The 22,573-nt window shown below is 37.1% G+C and overlaps 2 protein-coding genes and 1 long non-coding RNA gene across 3 annotated transcripts; 2 read left to right on the top strand and 1 right to left on the bottom strand.

The window, feature by feature from the left end:
• Nucleotides 1-3,470: 3,470 nt before the first annotated feature.
• LOC113013946 (uncharacterized) lies at nucleotides 3,471-6,955 on the top strand. The gene is made up of 6 exons (XM_026155196.2): nucleotides 3,471-3,540; nucleotides 4,535-4,894; nucleotides 5,190-5,294; nucleotides 5,846-5,944; nucleotides 6,594-6,631; nucleotides 6,712-6,955. Exons 1-6 carry the CDS (start codon nucleotides 3,501-3,503, stop codon nucleotides 6,820-6,822), a joined length of 753 nt encoding a protein of 250 aa, XP_026010981.2. The 5' UTR covers nucleotides 3,471-3,500; the 3' UTR covers nucleotides 6,823-6,955.
• Nucleotides 6,956-10,940: 3,985 nt separating this feature from the next.
• On the bottom strand, nucleotides 10,941-22,123 carry LOC113013687 (rhamnose-binding lectin-like). Its single transcript, XM_026154791.2, has 17 exons — nucleotides 22,109-22,123; nucleotides 21,013-21,055; nucleotides 20,715-20,747; nucleotides 19,117-19,194; nucleotides 18,057-18,101; nucleotides 17,828-17,966; nucleotides 17,622-17,725; nucleotides 16,661-16,705; nucleotides 16,435-16,573; nucleotides 16,235-16,338; nucleotides 15,984-16,028; nucleotides 15,757-15,895; nucleotides 15,545-15,648; nucleotides 13,691-13,735; nucleotides 13,464-13,602; nucleotides 13,251-13,354; nucleotides 10,941-11,109 (listed from the first exon to the last, which is right to left on the bottom strand). Coding segments are annotated over exons 2-17 (1,293 nt in total). The 5' UTR covers nucleotides 21,041-21,055; nucleotides 22,109-22,123; the 3' UTR covers nucleotides 10,941-11,107.
• Nucleotides 20,146-20,626, top strand: LOC113013688 (uncharacterized). Its single transcript, XR_003270852.2, has 2 exons — nucleotides 20,146-20,259; nucleotides 20,357-20,626. It is a non-coding gene; the product is annotated as an uncharacterized LOC113013688 (long non-coding RNA).
• Nucleotides 22,124-22,573: the final 450 nt, after the last annotated feature.

The following is a 22,573-nucleotide window of genomic DNA, read 5'->3' as shown; positions in this document are numbered from 1 at the left end:
CAGCCTAGGCGGAGTAGTCGAACGCAGATCCACTGAGCGCTCAACACAGACAGAAGAAAAATTGATAAAATAAATTAAAAATTGTGTATTGCTCAATACATATGTGTACCGAACCGAAAGCACTGTATCGAATGGTTCAATATCGATACGAGTATTGTTGCACCCCTAGTAATCACGATCACTTTCTAGCACAACACCTGGAGCTAAGGGGTCAAAACAATCGCATGAGTGCTGCTGTTTGACTGAGGAAGAATAAAGTAGTGGTGGTAAGCCAATCACATGACCACTTAAAGACAAAGCAACAAGGTGATATATACCAGTTTTTAAATTGTGTTGATAGGCTACGTAAAACCAGAGTCATGATAAACAATATATAGGCAGCATTTTTTTCCTGAATAGTTTAGTCATGTTTACTGTCTAAGGACAGCGCTAGCAAGCACTCTCTGCTCATGAGTAACCCCCCCCCCCCAAAAAAACAACAACAAAAAAACCCGGGAAGTTTTAGGAGTGAGAGAGAGAGAGAGAGAGAGAGCAGAAAAAGAGAGAGAGAGGGAGTTTTGAGATGTGAGAGATTTGTGACGTCTAGCGTGTTTGGAGTGTGTTAATGTGTTGTCTTGTGTAGTTAGTGTGTAGTGTTGTGGATAGTTTTGTGTTGTGTGTCAGAACAATGGGGCGACTGCTGTCTCCAGGTAGAAACCTGCTGCTGTCAGACCTGCACGTATCAGGCTTTGATATTCTCCTTTATAGTGGACAGAAATTGTGTTTTTGGAGTGGCACAAATAATTTGTGTGTCTTATTGAATGCAGAACAGCTGATTGTTCTGTAAATAGTTTGAAATGGTTATTTAAAAAAAGGGTAAAAGGTAAATGAATAACTTTGTTGTTTGCAAAACTTGTGCATATGATTTTAAAATTGACAATTTGTATTTGCATTTAAAGTTATGAAATATGATTCAATAAACATGTTTGTGGTTGTTACGATAAAAAATATAACTTTTTCTACTCTGATTTTATGTTTTTTTTGTCTGATTTTAGATCAGTTGTGTTAATACAGTATGTCAAAATGAAAACACAACTCTTTATTCAGACACACAAGGTTGCGCTGAAAAGGATGATACCAAACAAGGCAAATAAACTGTTTTTAAAGGTGAAATGTGGAGGGAAAATCAAAAGTAGTTAAAAATGGCCCCTGGACCCCAGAGGCTTAAACATTTTAAACATTTTTTTAAAGTAACGCAATAGTTACTTTTCAAGTAATTAATTACTTTTAGAATATTGTAACTCAGTTACTAACTCAGTTACTTTTTTGAAGAGGTAACTAGTAACTATAATTAATTACTTTTTCAAAGTAACTTGCCCAACACTGGTCTTCAGTGACTCTGGCAACATAATAAACTGCATAGTAGTAAGTTTAAGGACTTCAAAGTTTTAAAACACCATTAAAATTTAACTGAAATCAAATATAAAATACAATATTGTATTTGGGTCTAGAGACCCTTGAAGCTAATAATGAAGGTGAATTGAACTTTCTTTAAAGGATCAGAGATCAAGCTACATTTTTTAGAAGAACAGTTAGTGAGCACTTAAAAAAGTGCATGTGTGACTGAGTGTGAATGGGTGAATGTGGCATGTTGCATAAAGAGCTTTGAGCGCTCCAGGAGAGTAAAAAAGTGCTATATATGAATCAGTCCATTAACAATATAACCACCCCCACCCAAAATCGGGTAACAAGCCCCAAGAGTGATGGAAGAAGGAGCTTTGAGTGTGAGAGGAACTGACCTGCAAGATGGGATCACGGTGAAGCTTGAAACCAAGCTACTGCATGGTTACCAAGATTACTTGAAGTACTCTCTGAAGATCTACTAGATGTAGACTAGATATAAATGTAGCACTACTTTATTCTCTCATCTGAATCCTCGGTGGTGTTTAATAGTTTGAGAGTAAGTAAAGAATAAATAACAAAATTAAAAATTAGTCTACATGCAAACTGGATGTAAGTTTAGCAAGTACAAACAAGTACTCTGTTTTAGTGTCATGTATTTGTGCTTAGAGAACAAACAAAATATTTGGAACCAACAGGAAAAAATAAAGTTTCCTCGAAGACTATATATTTCTTACTGATAATCATGGGAAAGTGGTAGAAAATAGACACAATTGTCTACTAGCATCTATTGTCCAGCACATTTCCCTGATTAGACATTAATGTCTATGATGTCCACCTTACTCCTAACCATATTTTCCCACCGGAAAACTTTACACCCTCCTGCTGTACACACACAGAGGCCTGAGGGATCTTCCAGGAATGGAGATGCTTTTTCCAATGATCCAATCAGTCAGTTCGTGATGATTTAATATCTGTGGATTTCTAATCTGGAACATAACCTGCTACGCAACATGTTTGGCACAGTTGAGACCAAAAGAGCTGAATAAATCACTTATTACATTTTCAGAGGCAAATATGGAAGCTGGTGAAACCATCACAGGTAAGATCCACCTGCACAACCTTGGGACAACCTAAGGCATGTTGCAACCACAAGTGCTTGACTTCAATGCCACTGTGGGTATTCACAATGTGTGACACTAATATATGTTTTTGTGCAGTGTGCAGGAACACGGGACATGGTCCAACACAAAGTGAAAGTACAAAAAGAAAAGCATGCTAAAAAAAAAAAAAACAGGCAAGTATGGAAGACTGGTTTGCTCATGACAGGTAAGATCTCCTTGCAGAACAAAGGCACACGCAGTCATGAGTACTTACCTGCGAGTGTTAAGCACAGCGTACAATCTCATGTTCTTGCAAAAGAACACACAAGACAAGATTTTGACTGTAATTCAGCTGAATAGTGTTTGGGGAAGTTGTTAAGATGGTTCCTAGTTTAGAGACATTAGAAACTGCACATGCTCATCTTAAACTTCACCTGGACAACTTGGCAGACTCTGAAATCCTTCTAGTCTCTGTGTCTCAGTATTGTAGGTCATCTCTCATGTGACAGTTTAAACTGCCACCTCTCCTTCCTTGTTCATCTGTGTGTAACCTCGTTGACTTTCTCTGCCACCAAACCTACACATACTTTTTCTAATGTGCCAACATAGTTAACCTTTAGATTCAACTTAAGGTTTCTTCCGGTGTCAAATTTCTGAGCGGTAAAAACCCTGTGTGAGTAGTAAATTATCATGGTTTTGTTACAAAAGACAATATCACTGTTTGTGGTTAACCTCACAATTTTGCACAAATATCAGCTAAAATCAGGACTGAAACAAAACCAATGAGGGGCAATGAACAAACATTGCAACAGCTGAAGCATACACTGAAATGCACTTTTACTTACACTAGTTCTGGTTTGTTTTACATTCAAAACAAAGGATTAAATTTTTGTCTGTAGTTAATGAAACCTTTTCATAAAATTGGACTAAATCATTCTTGCAAAACAGGAAGTCGAATGTTCCTTTTTTCTAAGTAAAGAAGGAAGAGAGGAAGCAGTTACTCATCACAGCCTCGATATGAAACTGTGTCACAGTTTGGTCTGTTTCATCTTCATTCGTGAGTAAATTTTCTTATTTAACTTGTTTTATCACTTTTATTATTATTTTATTTCTATGTGGTGTTAACGAACAGTTTAAATGGTTTATTCTGTTTTGCTCATTATTGTCACCTCTCGCTTACAAGTTATTGGTTTCTGTGGTTAAACACGTGGTTAAGAGTTGGGAAAAGGTCACTTCCACACATAGCTCACCAACAACACAATTTAACTGCTTAAAAATATAAATGTATGGAGAAAATAAGTTCTTAGCACAAAAATATTTTTTTATAGATATATTTTTAGTTTCACAATAGATCTCTCGTTAGACATTGGCCTTCTAATCATAGTTTCATCTTTGTTGAATTACCCAAATGTTTTTCTTTTTTTAAAAGATCAATTTTTCGTTGCCTTTTCTGGTATAAAGAGTTAGAAGTGCAGACTGGTGTTGCGTCAGACTTACTGCTTTAGCAAATACGCAGGATATTAAAAAAAATAATCTTAGAGAGTCGTTTCCATTGTTTTTGTCAGCGCTCTGTGTGCGGGGAGGTGGATAAACAAAGCACCAGAACAGCAGAAAACAATCCATAATGCAAAAATAAACCAAAACATAATAAACTCAAAACACTGGGTCCAACGGACCCAGAACTGTGACAGTTTTAAAAAGCACAACATGAACGTGTTAACGGCAATCTTCAGATGTTAAACAACAAATCCACAACCTCCATTTCACATTCAAAGAAAGCAAAAGAAGATTTAATCAGAAACACAAAAAGTCCAGCTTTCAAGCTTTTTTAAAATAAGGTTCTGAGTTTTCATCAGCCGATGGTTTGTGTTGATGTCAGGAAGAATCATGGAGCTGTGTTTGCAAATTCAAAATCAATAAAAATGTAGTGAATTTAACTGAAACTGAAAATGTTCGATCTGCTTAAATAATTTTTGGTCTTCAATTTAATTTATAAAGGTGTTTTAAATTATTTTGGGCATGTCGTAATTACTGATTGTTTGCATTTTCAGAAGCACTTCAGGATGGAAACGCTGATCTTGCTACTGCTGAAATTCCCATCCATGCAGATAGGGAGGGAGGAAACATCACAGTTGGCTGTTCATTTTCTTTGTCTGGAAGCTTGAGGCTCTTCTGTAAGGAAAAATGTGAACAAGGAAAAATTCTCATTGAAACAACAGAGGACACAGCTCAACAAGGCAGATACAGCATTGAATATAAAGAAGGAAGCTTTCTAGGAACTAAGACAATTATGTATGCGAGCATCACAAAGCTGGAAGTGTCTGACTCGGGAGTGTACAGGTGCTCTTTGGGCAGAATGGGTGTAGATTTTTTTGATTCAAACTATGAATTTCAGATCTCTGTCAAAGAAGGTGAGTTTCTGCTGAATGTCATGAAAATGTTTGTTCATACCTGTCCAAATACTTACTGACACCTTATTCAAATAACCTTTGTATATTATATCAACTGTAAAAATGCAGTTTTATCAGTTCTGCTGTGAAGCCCAAACTATTACTTTCTTGTACGTGTTTCACTAAAAGAATATTAATGAACCTCCAGTGAACCTGTCAGTTAACTAGCTGCATTATTCATTATTGATAGCTTCAAGTGTTTCAATGCTAAATTTAATTCTGAAACCTTTTTCAACATAAACATTTGTCACATCAGCCTCCACACCAACAATGAAGATGACACCAGAGAGTTCAATCTCCACTGCTACATCATCCTCCACTGAAGCTTTCCACCACTTTCCCACCCAACCTGCAAGTTCAGGTACATTTATATTTGCATGTATGTAGATGGGTCTATTTAAATTATGCATGAGTTTATTAGAATGTGTCACATACCCACAAAGGAATAATTGTGTTAGAAGTAAGAATACATTAAATTGAAATAACATACAAGTAGAAAAAGTGCAGTACTTCTAATCTTCTAATCTTTCTATTTTTACAATTGTGAGTACAGCAGTTATAGCACACAAAAAGCCTCATTTGAACTGTAGGTATTAATGAATACTTTAATTAAAATGAGGAAGCACAGCAGTAGATAATCATGCCTAAAACCAAAAAAAACTTCTCTTTATAGTTTTCATCTTAAGGTGGACATGTAGGAGCAACTATGCTTTAAGTAATATTAAGTGAACACTTCTCTCTACCTAATGAGCTGTTGTATGTGTTGGTGCTGAATGGATAAGGAAAATACCTGCTTACTGTGAACATGCAAGCACATGAATTCACATAACACTGTGGCTAAATGAACTGGCCCACGGCCACATGCTGTATTTAAACTAAATAAACTAAGTCTGTTCTGTTCAACTCCTGTAGATCTGCTGCTATACACGGGTCTGTTTGTGATTGTCCTGATCGCCTTCTTATCAGCAGCTTTGCTGATTTTCTGCAAGAGGAGAGCCACTAAACCCATAAGTGAGCGTACAAAAAATGAATTTTAAAGCATTTTGTAATATTTTTAAAGGACTTTATTGATGCATTATCCTGTTTTGGAGACTATCCCCAACCTAGTTTTTGCAGTAAGATCTAGAAATATACTTTATGGAGACTATTTGCAAAAATAACTTTCAGTGGGACAGATTTGTATGTACCAAGTGTTTAGTGTAAGACTTTAAAGAACACTTTTTAAAAAATACTATTCATCTATGAAGCTATAATTTTCTTTTAAATTGTGTACACAGAAGTCAAACTTGTCTTCCATAGCACGCACACACACGCACGCACGCATGCACACACACACACACACACACACACACACACGCACGCACGCACGCACGCACGCACGCACGCACACACACACACACACTCTCTCTTCCCTGTATGTAACCAAAGCACCAGATGTTCATTTATAACTAAGAACAGTGACTGGTTACAGCAGTAATTACTTGTAGTTACTATTTAGTTAATAGTTACTAGTCATTTAGATATTTATGTCACTGACCTGAACTTATTTTAGTTCTTCAGATTTAGTTCCTCATATTTTACAGAGTTTGCTTCCTCAGGTTCTACGTATTGCAAGGTTTCCTCATGCAAGATGTTTATTTTCTGAACTTTATGTTTTCAGGACCTCCAGTAGAAAATGTGTACTCCAGCATCATAGATGTAAGTTTTAGGAAGTATGAGACATGACTTTCATTATTGCTAAGTTTGTATCAGTCAGGTGGTTTCTTCTCCTCCTTCAGGACAACCAGCTGTATGAAGAAATCAGAGAGGAGTTTACACCACTGCCACACGCCCCCAGCCAGATGGAGTTGAAAGCTCAGATGACTAAAGCATCGCCACTTAGAACTTAAAACGGTGTAAGTGGCGTGATCTTTCAGTTCAGTTCTTTATAGTGAATCAGGTAAAAATAGGAATAGTCATTTTTCAGTTCTCAGACACAAAGATGAAAGTTGTGAAATAATTTTTCCCAATAAACTGTTGACGGTTAAAGATATGAACGTTTCTTCTTTAACTGTAAACAGGGTGCACCAAGGTGGCACCGGCCACCACCTCAAAATTTGCAGGCCTTCCTGCCAAAACTGTCCTGTGATGGTAATAAGTTAAATAAACTTGAGCACAGGAGAGACAAAAACACCCTACAATGAGTTGAAACATTAAATCGTTATTTAAAGCAAATTATTATAGATTTCAAAATCTTATTTGATTTTCATATTTACCCATTTTCAGTGATATCGACTTTAATAGCAGGAAATTAAGTTGACAGCGATCGTTGCTCAAGAGTTGGCAGTTCGTCTTGTAATTGGAAGGTTGCCGGTTTGAGCCCCGGCTCAGACAGTCTCGGTCATTGTGTCCTTGGGCAAGACACTTCACCTACCGCCTGCTGGTGATGGCCAGAGGGGCCGATGGCGTGATATGGCAGCCTCGCCTCTGTCAGTCTGCCTCAGGGCAGCTGTGGCTACAACTGTGGCTGCCTCCACCAGTGTATGAATGTGAGAGTGAATGAATAGTGGTATTGTAAAGCGCTTTGAGGGGTCCCGAAAAGCGCTATATAAATGCAATCCATTATTATTATATAATTCTTTTCTTTCACTCATTTTTGCCATATTTTTCAAGTAACCTGTATTTGACAACAGCATAATACAACTGGAAATTCTTTATTTGGTGGCCCCCATATGGCTGCCCCTATGAAAGAATTGTGGAGCTGCCTGTTGAGGAGAAAAGTGTATTGGAGAGGGAAAAGTCTTTTAAATTTGTATTTTACAATAAATTTGGATTCAAATTTATATTAAAAAAAACTATTTTTAATTTATGGGATTAAGGATTTCAAAGATTGTTCAGATTTTATGTCAATAATATGTTGGACGGTTCAGGACTAAGCATATGTTGATACTAATATATATATAAAAAGAATCAAGCTATTCAAACCTTTCTATATAAACACAGTAGAGTGATACCAACTTAACCTTCCCTTTTCTGTTAGTTGCTATGCTTTTCTGATGGATCTCTGTCACCCAGGTAATTATGATACTCAGATTTGCTGGTAATGTACACACACTCTGGATCCAGTTTATTAGGTTTGGGGGTTTGATGTCTTATCTAGAACCATGGTCAATTGTTCTGTAAGAACTAACCATGTCACTTCCCTTGCCCTTACTAGGCCAGACCAGTAACACTGACACTGGCCAGTCAGGCACATAAAACATACATAAAAGCAAGGATGAGTTGACTCAGAATCCATTTGTTAGGCTTGTCATTGTTATCCTCTCCACAGCATTAATAATGGCCATCAACAGTGGCCTGCGCAGAAACGAACATGGATGGATGGCTACAATAAGAGATACGAATAAACGTTATTATCCCACATGTGAAATTTAATTTGTACAAATAGTGCTGTGCATAGAAGTATTCACACAATAAAGCCAGCACCAAAATTCAATTAATAAATATGTTAATAATTCATTCATTCATCACTGATAGTTTCCCATAATTAAACTCCAGGAAACATTTAAGTACAGGATGATGTGGCTCCAGAGCTTTCAAAGTGCACTGAGTCCTTATGTGCAAAAGATGCTGGGATTGATGAGAGCTTTTAGCAGTTTGTTTTACAGTCCCTGAGGGTAAAAACTCAAGCTCTGAAAAAACTGGATAAGGGATGAATCATTAAAACTTTTAGGAGCCTGATAAACAACAATTTTGTAATATTTTGTTTGGTGAGACTAGTGCTTTTTGTTTCCTATCATTGTCATAGCACTTTTGACTTTACTGTAAGTAAGCCACACCAACTGCTATCCCATATCTAATCAAACTTTCAAGCATTGTATTATAAAAAAAATCCTTAGATCTCACTTCAAACATTTTGAGCCGTTGAAGAAAATTGAATCCGAGCTTATTTGTCAGTAAAAAAATAAATCTACATGTACTTCCCATATTCCCTTAGGGTGAAATGTTATTTCTTTAGTTTTATCAGTGTTCAAAATAAAACGATGATGATGACACCACTGCTGATGCACAGTCATTTGCGTGCAGAAGACTTAAAATAGTTTTATCATCAGAGAATTTGACAGCCAACTATTAGTGCAGTTATCACTATAGTGATTAGCATGCATGGTGAAAAGGAGAGGGGGAAGTCATAAAAATTGAATCATTTAACTTGTTGTCACCTGCTAGTCAAGAGGGATAAAAAACATTTGATAATTAAGGCACATTTAAGAGTTTTGGGCCTGCAGGTATGGACGAACAATCAAATGCAGAACTAAAATCAACAAATAGAATCTGATCATAGGCTTTTGGATCTTCTGAATGCTTCCTTTATTAAATGAATGATATTTATCATAGCATCCTTCACTGTTTACAAACTGATGCGGGTCTAGACTTGAAGATATCTTTGGTTTGATCATATTCAAAATAATTTTCTTAAAACACTTCATCACTACACATGTTAGTGGCAACATCCCTGAAGTCCTTGTTCTCAATAGGATGTGTTACAGACATGTTACCTCTGGTGTAAGAATGATTTAAGATAATCACCATAACTTGCAAACTGTGTGACGTTTGGGAAAAAAGGGCACCGTGCATCGGTTAATTCACCGAGCAGCGTTTCAATAAAGAAGCAGACATCAGTCACAAACATTTCTGAGAACCAACTGAAATGGCTTCAAATTAATTTTCACACTATCAGAATCACCAAGTAAGTCTCTACTTTTTATTGATGCAATCTCTAACTTTTTTAGTGACGTGGTTTAATATTTGGGAAATTAATAGCCTCTTTTTTCAGGATTATATTGTTCTTACAACAATTTATATAGTCTATTGTTGGATCTGTAGCCTCATCTAACACCATACTATAGAATAAACTCCAGTATGTGCATATGAAACAACCCATCAAAGTCCCTGCACTGTCCTGAGTCCATACAACACTGCAACACAGTTGTATTTTAGCACAGATTTATACAGCATACCTGCTCCTCAACATATGAACATAAGAAAGGCCAGTGGTAGACTCTCTCTCTACCACCCTTCATTCTTATTGTGAGTATAATTCATTTGCCAAAAAGAGATAAAATACACAGCTTACTGATTATACTTTATTCTTGAAAATGCTTCATGCTAGTCATACAATAATATAATTAAAGAAAATTAACCTGTCGTGGTGAAAGTAATGATAACTTAAAGACTATACTAAAAAGAGAAAGGTTCTTCACCCTCCATACACATGAAGCTTTCTTCAGTACAGCCTTATAAGCAGGCTTTCTCTTTAAGTAGGCTTCATCTCTACCTCTCCTGTGTTTTACAGATGGCTGTAAGCACTCATTGTTGTACCTCTCTCCTGACCTCCTCCATACATACAACATTTTTTGTTGTTTTTTGTGTAAACTGTCTTTTCAAGCCTTTTCAAGTAGTTTCCCTTCCTTAGGAATGGCTTCTCCACAGCCACCCTTCCACCCTGCCTCCTCTTGTTTGTTGATTTTGCATAGTTTTTTTTAAGACACTTGGCATATTTCAGCTAATAGGTCTTTAGGAATCACCTCGTTGGCACAAAATTACTATTTACGTCTGCCAGACTGTGCTATTAGGAGCATTTTTATGCTTGACTAATACATAGATGAGTGCTAAGTGGCTTAACTAACAAAAAAATACCGGAGTACTTTAAAAGCAGTCAGATATTGAAACTGTGGACTGAACTGTGGCATCAAGACAGACACAACACTATCCAAGCGATTCTGTAAGAAATTTGATGGGAATAAAAACAGGGAATCTAATGGAGCTGTATGTTATCCATGTGATATCCTTTGAGTCTGTTTTTCTTTATCATGCTGACAGTATTTTGATTGTGTATACCGTCTAGATGTACAAGTGTTTTTGAATGTGACTGGCACCTACGTGTGTGACTTTACTGCATTTTCTTATCTTCATCAATAAATCAAACAAAATATGAAAATAAAATGAAAAAGAAAAACAGGTGAGACTGTTTGATGCTCAGGATGTATGTTTATTTGTGTTTATTTCCAATAAAATCATATTTGTTAACACGTTCCAGCAGTGATGTCATCGAGGCTTGACATGCTGGTGGAAGTGACATCAACAGAGGGGATGTGACATTCAGATGTTACACGATGTGTTGATGATATAATCTTTTCCTAGAAAAGAAACAAAAGATTTAAAGTTGCTTTTGAATTTTTTTTTATTTGTATTAAGCTTCAGTTCTTTATATCTTCTTTTACATTTTGCTTCTTGTTTTGATTGACATGCAATGGATGCGTTTTTTTTTTTTTTAACTTTGAAGCCTTAGCTTAAACCTTAACTCATTTATTTTACTTATGTTTAGTTCTTCTAGCCCCCTGAATGTTCCTTCTGTCTCATCCAAGTGTTTGGGCCTCATTGTCAGTTGTATTTTGTATATCTCCTGCTCTACTTTAAAGTAGAGATGGCACAATACCACTTTTTTAAGTCCGATACCGATATTATAAATTTGGATATCTGCCGATACCGATATGAATCCGATATCGTGTGTTTTAATCAATAAAACTGTTTTTTTAATATATTGCTGCATTTTGTATAAGTTCATACTCAAGTTTAAATAAACAACAACACTAAAGCTATTCTGTTATACCTGTATGTAAAAAATACACTGCACCCAAAATATTTCATAGTTCAGCAATACTGATCAATCTAATAAACTTAAACCTGCTCCATCCTCCCTATTCTGGTATTTTAAAGAGTACTTAGCAGAAATATTAAGCAACCTAACTAATAGGGTTGCAAACTCCCAGCAAAAAAAATAGGGAACCACCCCCCACCCTCCACCTCATGATACTTAATTGACGTAATCAACTTTAATTTGATGCAGTGTGAAAAAAGATGCACAGAAATAAATTATTTTTCAAGAATAATTAAATAGATTCAACATCTTTCTTCAACAGAATTGCAGACTGCACAGATGGTATCTTTCCAAAGGAAAAAGTACTATAGCTTACTAGGGTATATTAGACTTAACAGTTACTATATACAGTAATGGACTTCTATACATTTTACATAAGATTAAAACTTTGGGTGTAAGATTCAGATAATTATTTATTAAAAGCTCGACATTTTAAATGAGAATAAGAAAGAAAAGTATGTCTTTGTGCCCCCTTTTCCCTGTTCATGCCCTATCGGCCCCCCTGGCTAAACTTTGCTAGATCCGCCCCTGCACAGTTACCAGCCGTCAGCTGCGTAGAAAAAGATCCTGGTGTAGAAAGTAATATTAAATAAATTCTAACAACAGCTTATCAAGGTTAAACGTGCTGCGGTTGTTCAGCTGCTGGTTTCCTCTTTCTGGTGCAAAGTGGGCCAAAAACAAACAAGAGAGACGGACTTGCGACAGAAAAGCCGATCAGCTGATCATTAAGCAGTTTCATGATTGAAGTAGCAGCAGAAGAGGAAGTCGCTCCATATATCGGTTGTTAAGCTTAACGTGGGAATGATTTAAAAACATTCAGAGATGAACTTACAAAACAAACTCGGGATCTCGCAAAACTTTTGCGAGATCTCGAAAAACAAACTCGGGATCTCGAGTTTGTTTTGCGGGGAAAGCGGTGTTCCTTCCGGCTGTAGTAGGTCTCGACCTCCCGTTAGCTCGAAGCTAAAGGGAGGTCTCGACCTCACGGTCGGCTTCGAGCGGGCGTCCGAAGAATGCGGCTAAAACTTTTGCGAGATCTCGCAAAAGTTTTGCGAGATCCCGAGTTTGTTTTGCGAGATCTTGCAAAACGTTTGCGAGATCCCGAGATAGTTTTGGGAGATCTCGCAAAAGTCCGTCTTAATTTTTTTTTCTCCCATGTCCCCTGCAGGGCTCCGTAATCTTTAAACTTTTAAAGTTCAAATAAAGTTTAGTTTGATTTTGCAGCACTACCTTGGTATACAAAGGGTAACTAAGCCTGATGTTCAACTTCAGCTTGTCAACACAATACTGATATTTTGAACAAGATGTATTAGCTGCAAATTCTCCAAAATCTCTTTGTAGAAAAGTAAAACAGTATAAGAAAGAATCTGTCCTATTGGTTATCGTGATGTGAATGTCCATTATAAAGCCTCAGACACAGAGGTTTGACCCCACTCAGTGAAATCAACGAGGATGGTCCCTGAGACTGCTTTGGACGCTAGCAGAATTATTTTGGAGTTGTATGTGCATTACTGTTTAAGGCACTTACACTGGGTGTGTTGACCCTGGGTGATGTCCAAAACCTGCAGGACACCGGCCCTTGAGGTTTGGAGCTAGACAGCCCTGGTTTAAGGTACTTACACTGACAAGTATAATCCACCTCCAGGTACTTGTAGGTGCCAACACAGGGGTCTCCAAATACAGAGTTGCTCGCTGAGATAGTACAGCTGTTTTTCCCATTACACCTTTGATTGCAGATAGAAAGTAAGTCAGCAAAGGGTTTTACACACTGCACATTGTGTAGCCTGGTAAAAGAAAAAAACGTAAAACTAATCAAAGACAGTCAATCTGTACCTTTCAGCTACAACTTTGGTGCTCGTCTGACTTGAGCACTGGACAACTTGGAGCTGAGAGGCCGGACGTCCATCAGAGCATGTGGTTTTGTCACGGCGTCCATAATTAGCTCCGTGGATGACTAAAACCTGTCCTTTTTCTGAGGAAGAGATCATAGCATTAAACAATAACCATGTTTACATTTCAATAAATGAAATTCAACAAAGTTACAAAAAAGAAAACCTCACCACACTGAAGGTTTGCCTGAGATCCTTCACATGTTGCACTCTGGACTGAGAGAAAAACACAAAACACATTAGAAAGATATTTTGGATTAAGTCCTAGCTGCGAATGCTCCACATTATATTGATGTTTGTTCATTTTTTAAAGAAAACGAGAATAAAAAGAGGATGTTCTGTAAAATGTCATGATTCAGTGGCTAAATGTCCATTATTAAGCCTCAGTCACAGAGGTTTGACTGGCGACAGAAAAGGCGATCAGCTGATCATTAATCAGTTTCACGATTGAAGTAGCAGCAGGAGAGGGAGGGAGAGAGAGAAGAGGCACTCGCTCCTTACATCGGTTGTTAAGCTTAACGCGGGAATGCTTTACAAACATTCAGAGATGAACTTACACACTTGCTTTACTTCTCTCTGGGATCACTTCCTAGGAGATGAAATGCTGGTTTGGTAGCGAGGCTACAAATACACACAGCCGCTCTATCACGTGAGCACACTGCTCCAACGTGCTCCGACGTTATGAGCCGAGTTATGCCGTGTCGCAAGTTTTGTGAGGTGCTTTTCTGATATTTAATGGATCGGATTACATTTTTTATTTCTCTCCGATATCCAGTAATTTATGTCAGCATTGGACCGATACCGATACGTAATATCAGATACCGATACGTAATATCAGATACGTAATATCAGATACCGATACGTAATATCGATACCGATACGTAATATCGGATCGGTCCATCTCTACTTTAAAGTAAACTTTTCTTTAATATCTTGAAGTTCAAGTTTTGCTGCCTTCCTCTCTGCTTTTTGTCCACACTCTTATAACCTTCCCTTACTCTGTTCTCCATTAATTTCTCCATTCAAGTCCATTTTCAGTATTTATTTTCATGTTTCAATGTCTCCTTGATTTAGTACTGGTTGCTCATTGCCTTTTTTAGTTCTGTCTTTATTTGGGTTTTGATATGCTACTGTTTGGTTGTCCTCAGCTGTGTTAATTACATGCACCCATGTCTTGTTGCTCAGGGGTGTCTAATTCCCACTTAACCCTCTGTTTGCAAATTAAAACAACTAATTAAAAAAAAAACCTTGTCCCGGTTTAGCTCAGTGGGTGAGCAGGCAACCGTATTCCGTATGGCTGGAGAGCAGTAGGCCCAGGTTTGCATCTCTTCTCCTTTCTCATCCTGCTTTCACGTCTATCAACACCGTCTCTATCCACTAAAGGAAAAAAAAAAACCCGACTTTTTTGTGAATCTTCAAATCAGCTATTAAAGTTCATCTTTTTTTAAAATTGTTTCATGTCCTGTAATCTGTATTTGAGTCTTTGAATCCATGTTTAAAATCTATTTTTCTGTCCAATGCCATATTTTTATTGCCTTTTTTTTTTTTGCATTTCCACATTTTTTGTTTCTTGTTTGTTCATCTTTAAACTTTTAAAGTTCAAATAAAGTTTTGTTTGATTTTGCAGCACTACCTTGGTATACAAAGGGTAACTTAGCCCAAAGTTCAACTTCAGCTTGTCAACACAATACACTGATATTTTGAACAAGAAGTACTAGCTGCGAATTCTCCAAAATCTCTTTGTACAAAAGTAAAAAAGTATAAGAAAGAATCTGTCCTATTGGTTATCGTGATGTGAATGTCCATTATAAAGCCTCAGACACAGAGGTTTGACCCCACTCAGTGAAATCAACGAGGATGGTCCCTGAGACTGCTTTGGACGCTAGTAGAATTATTTTGGAGTTGTATGTACATTACTGTTTAAGGCACTTGCACTGGGTGTGTTGACCCTGGGTGATGTCCAAAACCTGCAGGACACCGGCCCTTGAGGTTTGGAGCTGGACAGCCCTGGTTTAAGGTACTTACACTGACAAGTATAAACCACCTCCAGGTACTTGTAGGTGCCAAAACAGGGGTCTCCAAATACAGAGTTGCTCGACGAGATAGTACAGCTGTTTTTCCCATTACAACTTTGAATGCAGATAGAAAGTGAGTCAGCAAAGGGTTTAACACACTGCACGTTGTGTAGCCTGGTAAAAGAAAAAACGTAAAACTAAACAAAGACAGTCAATCTGTACCTTTCAGCTACAACACTGGTGCTCGTCTGACTTGAGCACTGGACAACTTGGAGCTGAGAGGCCGGACGTCCAGCAGAGCATGTGGTTTTGTCATGGCGTCCATAATCAGCTCCGTGGATGACTAAAACCTGTCCTTTTTCTGAGGAAGAGATCATAGCATTAAACAATAACCATGTTTACATTTCAATAAATGAAATTCAACAAAGTTACAAAAAAGAAAACCTCACCACACTGAAGGTTTGCCTGAGATCCTTCACATGTTACACTCTGGACTGAGAGAAAAACACAAAACACATTAGAAAGTGTAATAATTCATGTGCAGACTGATTATTAGTTCATGATTTAATTCGTAAGTTGAACTCTTTTGCATCCTTTTCCTCCTGTTTCATCGTTTCTGCATCCTGCAATCTGTCTTTGAATAAATTAAAAACGTAGTATGATTTTTTATACTTGTTTTCCTCTGTAATAAGGTACTTACACTGACAAGTATAATCCACCTCCAGGTACTTGGAGGTGCCAAAACAAGGGTTTCCAAACACAGAGTTGCTCGCTGAGATATTACAGCTGTTTTTCCCATTACAGCTTTGAATGGAGATAAAAAGTGAGTCAGCAGAAGTTTGACATACTGCATATCTGGGAGAAAATTAAAAGTTGAAAAAAGACAGTAACCATCTGTACCTTGCAGCTATTACTTCAATGCTCTCTGGACTTGAGCACTGGACATCTCTGAGCCTACAGTGAGGTTGTAAGTTAGAGCACGTGGTTTGGTCATGGCGTCCATAATCAGCTCTGTGAATGACTAAAATCTGCCCTTTCCCTGAGGACGAGATCACAGCGTTAAACTATAAACAAGTTTGCATTTCAATGAAATGTTTTCATTAAGTTACAAAAAAGAAAACCTCACCACACTGAAGGTTTGCCTCAGATTCTTCACATGTTACAGTCTGGACTGAGAGAAAAGCGTAAATCACATTCATTAAATCACAAACTTTAAAAATTAATGTGGAGAAAAATAGCTAAAATAAACAGAGACATTTCTCTTTCTAATCATTCTTCCATACATGGTAATTAAACTCATTCTCCGAATACTCCCCGGGGGATTTACACTTTCTTGACTCTTCTTCTGTCACTTGTTACTAGGCAAGCTCAAATGCAGTTAGAAGCTAAATGAATTCCTGGCCTTCGGCCTGGCCTATGTTTAAATCATATATGTCTGTAAGCGTGAATGCTGTTTTAACCTTCCATTGGTCCAAGTCACTTACATAATAGATCGGCTGGGACATCGCGCCCACCGAAGCTTAAGACCTTAAATAAACCGAACATCAACTCTTTTAATGAGCGCAACATAAAATGTGTGTATACAATGATTATAGCTGCACCTGTAATAAAAAGGTTAATATGATGCCAGTAGCTTTAATAAACATTTTAATGCAATATTAATGATGAAAGCTACATTGTAGCAGTAAAATAATTTCTTTATTCTCACACTAAATATTATTTCATGATCACAGATTTAATTTGTAAGTTTTGCAACGTTTTCCTTCTTGGTTTGGATTTGATTTTGTGTTTTCCACCTCACATTTTTAAATTTTTGATTGTTCACCTTCTAGCTTTTAAAAGTGGAATAAAGTTGAGTTTGATTCTGGAGCACAATCTTGAAATCCAAAAATTAAATCGAAATGTGTATTTATGCACTAAGTGAAATCAAAAAGAATGGTCCTTTGGTCGCTAGCATGTGTACGTTACTGTTTAAGGTACAGAGGTTTGACTCCGCTGGATGAAATTAAAGTTGATGGTTCTTGTGAATATATTGTTTGCTAGCATTTTTTTGGAGTTGTATGTGCACTACTGTTTGAGGTACTTACACTGACAAGTATAATCCACCTCCAGGTACTTGTAGGTGCCCACACAGGGGTCTCCAAACACAGAGTTGCTCGCTGAGATAGTACAGCTGTTCTTCCCATTACAGCTTTGAATGCAGATAAAAAGTGAGTCAGCAGATGTTTAACATACTGCACATTGTGTAATCTGGAAAAAAAAGTAAAACTAAACAAAGACAGTCAATCTGTACCTTTCAGCTACAACATTGGTGCTTGTCTGACTTGAGCACTGGACAACTTGGAGCTGAGAGGCCGGACGTCCAGCAGAGCATGTGGTTTTGTCACGGCGTCCATAATTAGCTCCGTGGATGACTAAAACCTGCCCTTCACCTGAGGGAGACATTAAACTATAACCATGTTTGCATTTCAAACAAATTAATTCAAAAATAAAAAGACAAACCAACAAAAAATAACCCTCACCACACTGCAGGTTTGCCTGAAATCCTTCGCATGTTACACTCTGGACTAAAAGAAGAGACATAAATTGTTTAATTTTCAGCAATTTTTTGAATTTCTCTGACAAAAAAGAAGTGACATAACACTTACAAATGTGATTTTAAGAGTTCAGTGCTAACAGTGGAGCTCAATGGCACAGACTAACATCTGTCTTTGATATCGAATCAGTATTTATTAGTAGATTAAATTTATTATTTTTTGTTATTTGGACAGAGGTGATGAACAAAACAAAACAAAACAAAAAAAGAAAGTTTAACCTTAAAAGTTGAAGCCAGTGCTAAAATCCTAAAACCTGCAGTTCCCTGAACATCCACCGGAGTCTCCCGCAGTGAGTCACTGCCATAATAAAAGGTCCACCTTTACATGGCAGCAGAAGTAAAACTGTTTTGGTCTCTATTACTGTTTATTTAAATAACAATTTTTTAAAACAATTATATGTGTGAGGTTAATTTTTTTTTAACAGACCAGTTTAAACGCTTAATGAAAGCATAAATTTTCCATTATTATGGGCGTTGGCTTTTTGGCTGATTGGTTCAATGGGACAGGTGACCCCTAGTAGGAGGAGTTTAAGTAACTCTGGGTCTTGTTTCCAAGTGAGGGAAAAGGGGAGAAGTAGTTGACACAGGGATTAATGCAGTGTCTACAGTTGTGTGAACTCTGCTGGTATGGGCTCAAATTTTGGTCAGTAATATTTTGTACTTGTAAATCAAATGTGTACTTGTGAACTGGGTTTTGTAACCTTGTGAACCAAAATATGTGAAAATTTTTATGTTTGTGTATCTATAGATGAGAATTTGTGTGTGTGTAAAAAAGATTTGTGTTTGTAAAACTCTGCACTCAACTTCCCTGGCTGTGTGTGTGTTTGAACTTACGAGCACAAATTTGGACCCAACGTCTGAGCATCTCTGCTTAGACTCAAGCAACATGGACTTCTTTTGCTGGCTTAAGGCACTTCCATATTAGCTCCACTTTTCTAACCCAGGAGGTCTGTACATCTTTCATATACAGAGTATGCTTTTCTTACCGTGGCTCAAGCGGCAGATCTGGCTGTCACAGGGGGGCTTTCTTTGTGGGGACACGGTGGTCTCAGCCCTGGTATAGCCTGAAATTTAAAATAATGAGTCTTTGCTGTATTAATAAGTGCTGTATTGCTAATTTTATAGTCACAATTTAATAGTTTAGTTGTTCCTGCCTTTTTTAAGCAAATAAATATCCAAATAAACAATCCACCTATTTACTTACACAATAGTAAATAAATGTTATATATAGTAACTGAAAACCCAAAGTGCTTTACAGTAGAAAAGCGCTTTTGGTTTCTAGTATGTTTTTGCAACACTGCAATACATCTGCCGTTTTCAGTTCATCCTTTCGTGTCTGCGAGTCCTGCATTTGGGTCCTACATCCTGCCTGCCACACAGCGTATGACATGAGCATAATAACCATCTTGGGTTAACTGTCATTTACTGTCAGTTATTTGTATGGCACATTTCACAGAATACAAGTTGACACCCAATCACATCATTTGGTTGTAATTAAAAAACATTAAAGACGTGAATCTGATGACAGATTCACGTCTTAAATCAGGACAGGATCCATCAGCTGCAAATCGTTATCAGTATTAGTACTTGGTATCAGAATCCCGAATCCAGCGACAAAGGAGGTAAGGCCTGCTGTTGATTCAGGAAACACGCCCACGTTTATTGGTGATAGTCACAGTTAACACAGGCAGCTTCCTGCGCAATTTCACGTAACAGCTTGATGCTTGTGTTTACACTCAGGGTTTCTTACATGGTTTAGAATTAACAGACAGGATGTAAATAAAAGGTCCCATGTAATCAGAGTGAAAGCACAAGTTCAGCAAATCTATTAGATCGGATCAAGGTGGCAATATAAATGTAGCCGGGTGGAAGTTCGATATTATGGGACATGCCACTGGATGGCACTGTTTTTCTTTTGGGGTACCTCTAAGAGCGGAAGGGATCATGGGGATCTACGGAGACATGCACGAGTGCTAGCTTGCATTGGTGTTATGTGGGTGTGCAATGCCTTTTTTGATCTGTTTTGAACGCAAAGTGTGCAACAGTTAAGGCACCAGGAGTAGCTGCCACCAACTTCGCCGTTCGTCTCAGAGGGATCCATATTCCGTTTTCTGCTGGATTAATGCACTGTATGTATTTGAGTTCACACTTGTATTATACTATCTCTGTGGGTAAGAGGGAAATGTACCGTGTTAACTGTTTAATCTTGGCTCTGTATCTATGCAGGAGAAGCCACTACAGTTATTTTTGCACTGCTAAGTTTTGTTTTATTTATGTTTGGGTTTATATCAGACACGAAATGACGCTAGATGTCCTTGAGTTCCAGATGCTGATAAAGTTGGGGAAATAACCTGCAGTAGCAGTGGGTTACCAGAGCACAAAGCTGTTACTGGATAGGAGCTGTCTGTAACAATTTTATTTCTTTATTTTTACAACCTTGTTATTTTCTTCTGAGCACTTACTTTATCATTCAGATTAAAAGAACCCCAAAGATAATCTGTGTTCTGGGCTGGTTAATTTAGCCAGGCTACATAAAGTTAAAAACTGGCACATTAGGATAAAAGTGACTGAAACGTGTATTTACCTGAACTCATGAGTAAACATGTTACTCCCAGAACTGAAAATCAGAAAAGAAAAAAATACTATTATTGAGTTTGAATGATTTAAAATCCAACCTAAAAGTTGTTACAAGTAACTTGTAAATAATTAATAACCCATTTAATTAGATTTGAAAAGTTTGAAGTCTTTTATAAAGGAAGATTAGAAAGCACCTCATCTCAAGTACCTCTTAAAGATAAAAAGCTTAAGAAGAGTGACACTTAATCTTTCCCTCTGACTTTATGAAAAACTCTATATTTAAATAATCAGTCTGTTGTACTCACAGAACATCCTGCTGAGTCCAGAGAGCATGATGTTAGTGAAGAGCTGAGCAGATAAAACAGGGAACCTGTGTATTTCTACTGCTTGGCTAAGAAATATTATGTGCATGCAAGACAAACACACAATGCAAAAATGAAAATATTTGCTTTATCAGACGTCACAAATATTTTTTTAAAAAGTAATAATTGAAAGATTACATGTAACCATACTAAAATATGAACCATAAAAAACAAAAACTATAAAAACGTGAAGGAAAAGGAATAATCTAAGGCGCTTGGAAAGAAAAGCGACTGGATTTGTTTGAGTCGAGAAGAAACTCAAGAAACTCAAACAAGTCGAGTCGTTTTTCTTTCCAAGCTCCTTAGATTTCTGTGGCTTAGCTGACTGAAAACTTACACTGGCAAAAATGTATAGGTTGCTGTTAGTACTCTCATTGTGGTATTTTGGATGAACTTGAAAGCACTTCGGGTAGGTTTTCCAAAAACAATTTCATGCTTTTAACAGATGTATCAACTTGTTTTTCAACATCACTCCAAGACGCAAAGTTTTTTATTTTAGCAGTAATGTGTATACGAAAGAAGTCAGCTCTACATATTTCTCACTGGAAGCTGAAGTTAGGGCATCCATAGTCACTTTCATGTGTTTAACCCATGCCTGTAGTTGAACTAATCTTATAATCTAAAATAATTGTTTTATCAGACCATTAATATGATTTTTTTTTTACTGTTTTCTACAGATATTACCAAAGGGAAGCGACATATAAATAATGTAGCTGCTGTTTCTGATGAACACTAAATCCTGACACAAACTTTACAAATAAACCTCATATGCTAATAATCACATAGCTAATTTACAACAGTAACAGTTTTGAGAATTTTTAAGTAAAATTAGATTAATAGTTTTAAATGTAAATATTATTAAGGAATATGATTCAATGTTCAGTTTTATGACACACAAAATGCAGTTTCAACTATATTTTTAAATTCACGCACTATAATTATTGCATTTATACACAACATCTACTATTATACACAAATTATAGTAGAAAATTATTTATTCTGTTTATGCTGTGATACGAACAAAGAAGTTAAGCGTTACCTTGTTAGAACGATCCAGCAAAGCTGCACAGCCAGTATCTGGGACACGCAGCGTTTATGAGTACCTTTTTGGGAGTGTTCACATCATCCGCCAACTGCAAGTTAGGAATTTGTTATTATAATAAAAAGAAACTAAATATTGAATTACACATTGACATACCCGGATGCAACTAAGTAAATATTAGTTAAGAAAACAAGGGTGTTAACTAGTAAATAGTTTAACTGTAGCATGCATTAATGTAATAACGTGGTTAGCCTACTCAATGTAAATTACACACGAACAACATTAAGCTACTCACGCAGAGAAGAAAAGCTGCTGCTGCCATCATCATCCGTCATCGATTGTGCTACACTGGCAGGGCTAGGGGCCAGGACTCTCCTCTTCGGGTTCTTGGGGGATGTTGCTAACTCCGGTACCGATAACAAGCACCACACCTGTAGTAGGTTTGGTGCATTTCTTGCCTTT

The sequence above is a fragment of the Astatotilapia calliptera genome, chromosome 20, assembly GCF_964374335.1.
Source record: "Astatotilapia calliptera chromosome 20, fAstCal68.1, whole genome shotgun sequence".
NCBI classification, from domain to species: Eukaryota; Metazoa; Chordata; class Actinopteri; order Cichliformes; family Cichlidae; genus Astatotilapia; species Astatotilapia calliptera.
Note: the sequence above shows the minus strand (reverse complement) of the source record. Positions and strands in the feature narration are given on the sequence as shown.

Excerpts from the sequence above, each read along its gene's own strand:
- LOC113013946 (XM_026155196.2), top strand. The coding sequence starts at position 3,501 with ATGAAACTGTGTCACAGTTTGGTCTGTTTCATCTTCATTC. Across the intron at positions 3,541-4,534 it reads GGTCTGTTTCATCTTCATTC|AAGCACTTCAGGATGGAAAC; the intron begins GTGAGTAAATTT and ends TTGCATTTTCAG. Across the intron at positions 4,895-5,189 it reads TCAGATCTCTGTCAAAGAAG|CCTCCACACCAACAATGAAG; the intron begins GTGAGTTTCTGC and ends TTGTCACATCAG.
- LOC113013687 (XM_026154791.2), bottom strand. The coding sequence starts at position 21,040 with ATGCTCTCTGGACTCAGCAGGATGTTCT. Across the intron at positions 17,967-18,056 it reads TCAGGCAAACCTGCAGTGTG|GTGAAGGGCAGGTTTTAGTC; the intron begins GTGAGGGTTATT and ends TGTCTCCCTCAG. Across the intron at positions 13,603-13,690 it reads TCAGGCAAACCTTCAGTGTG|AAAAAGGACAGGTTTTAGTC; the intron begins GTGAGGTTTTCT and ends TCTCTTCCTCAG.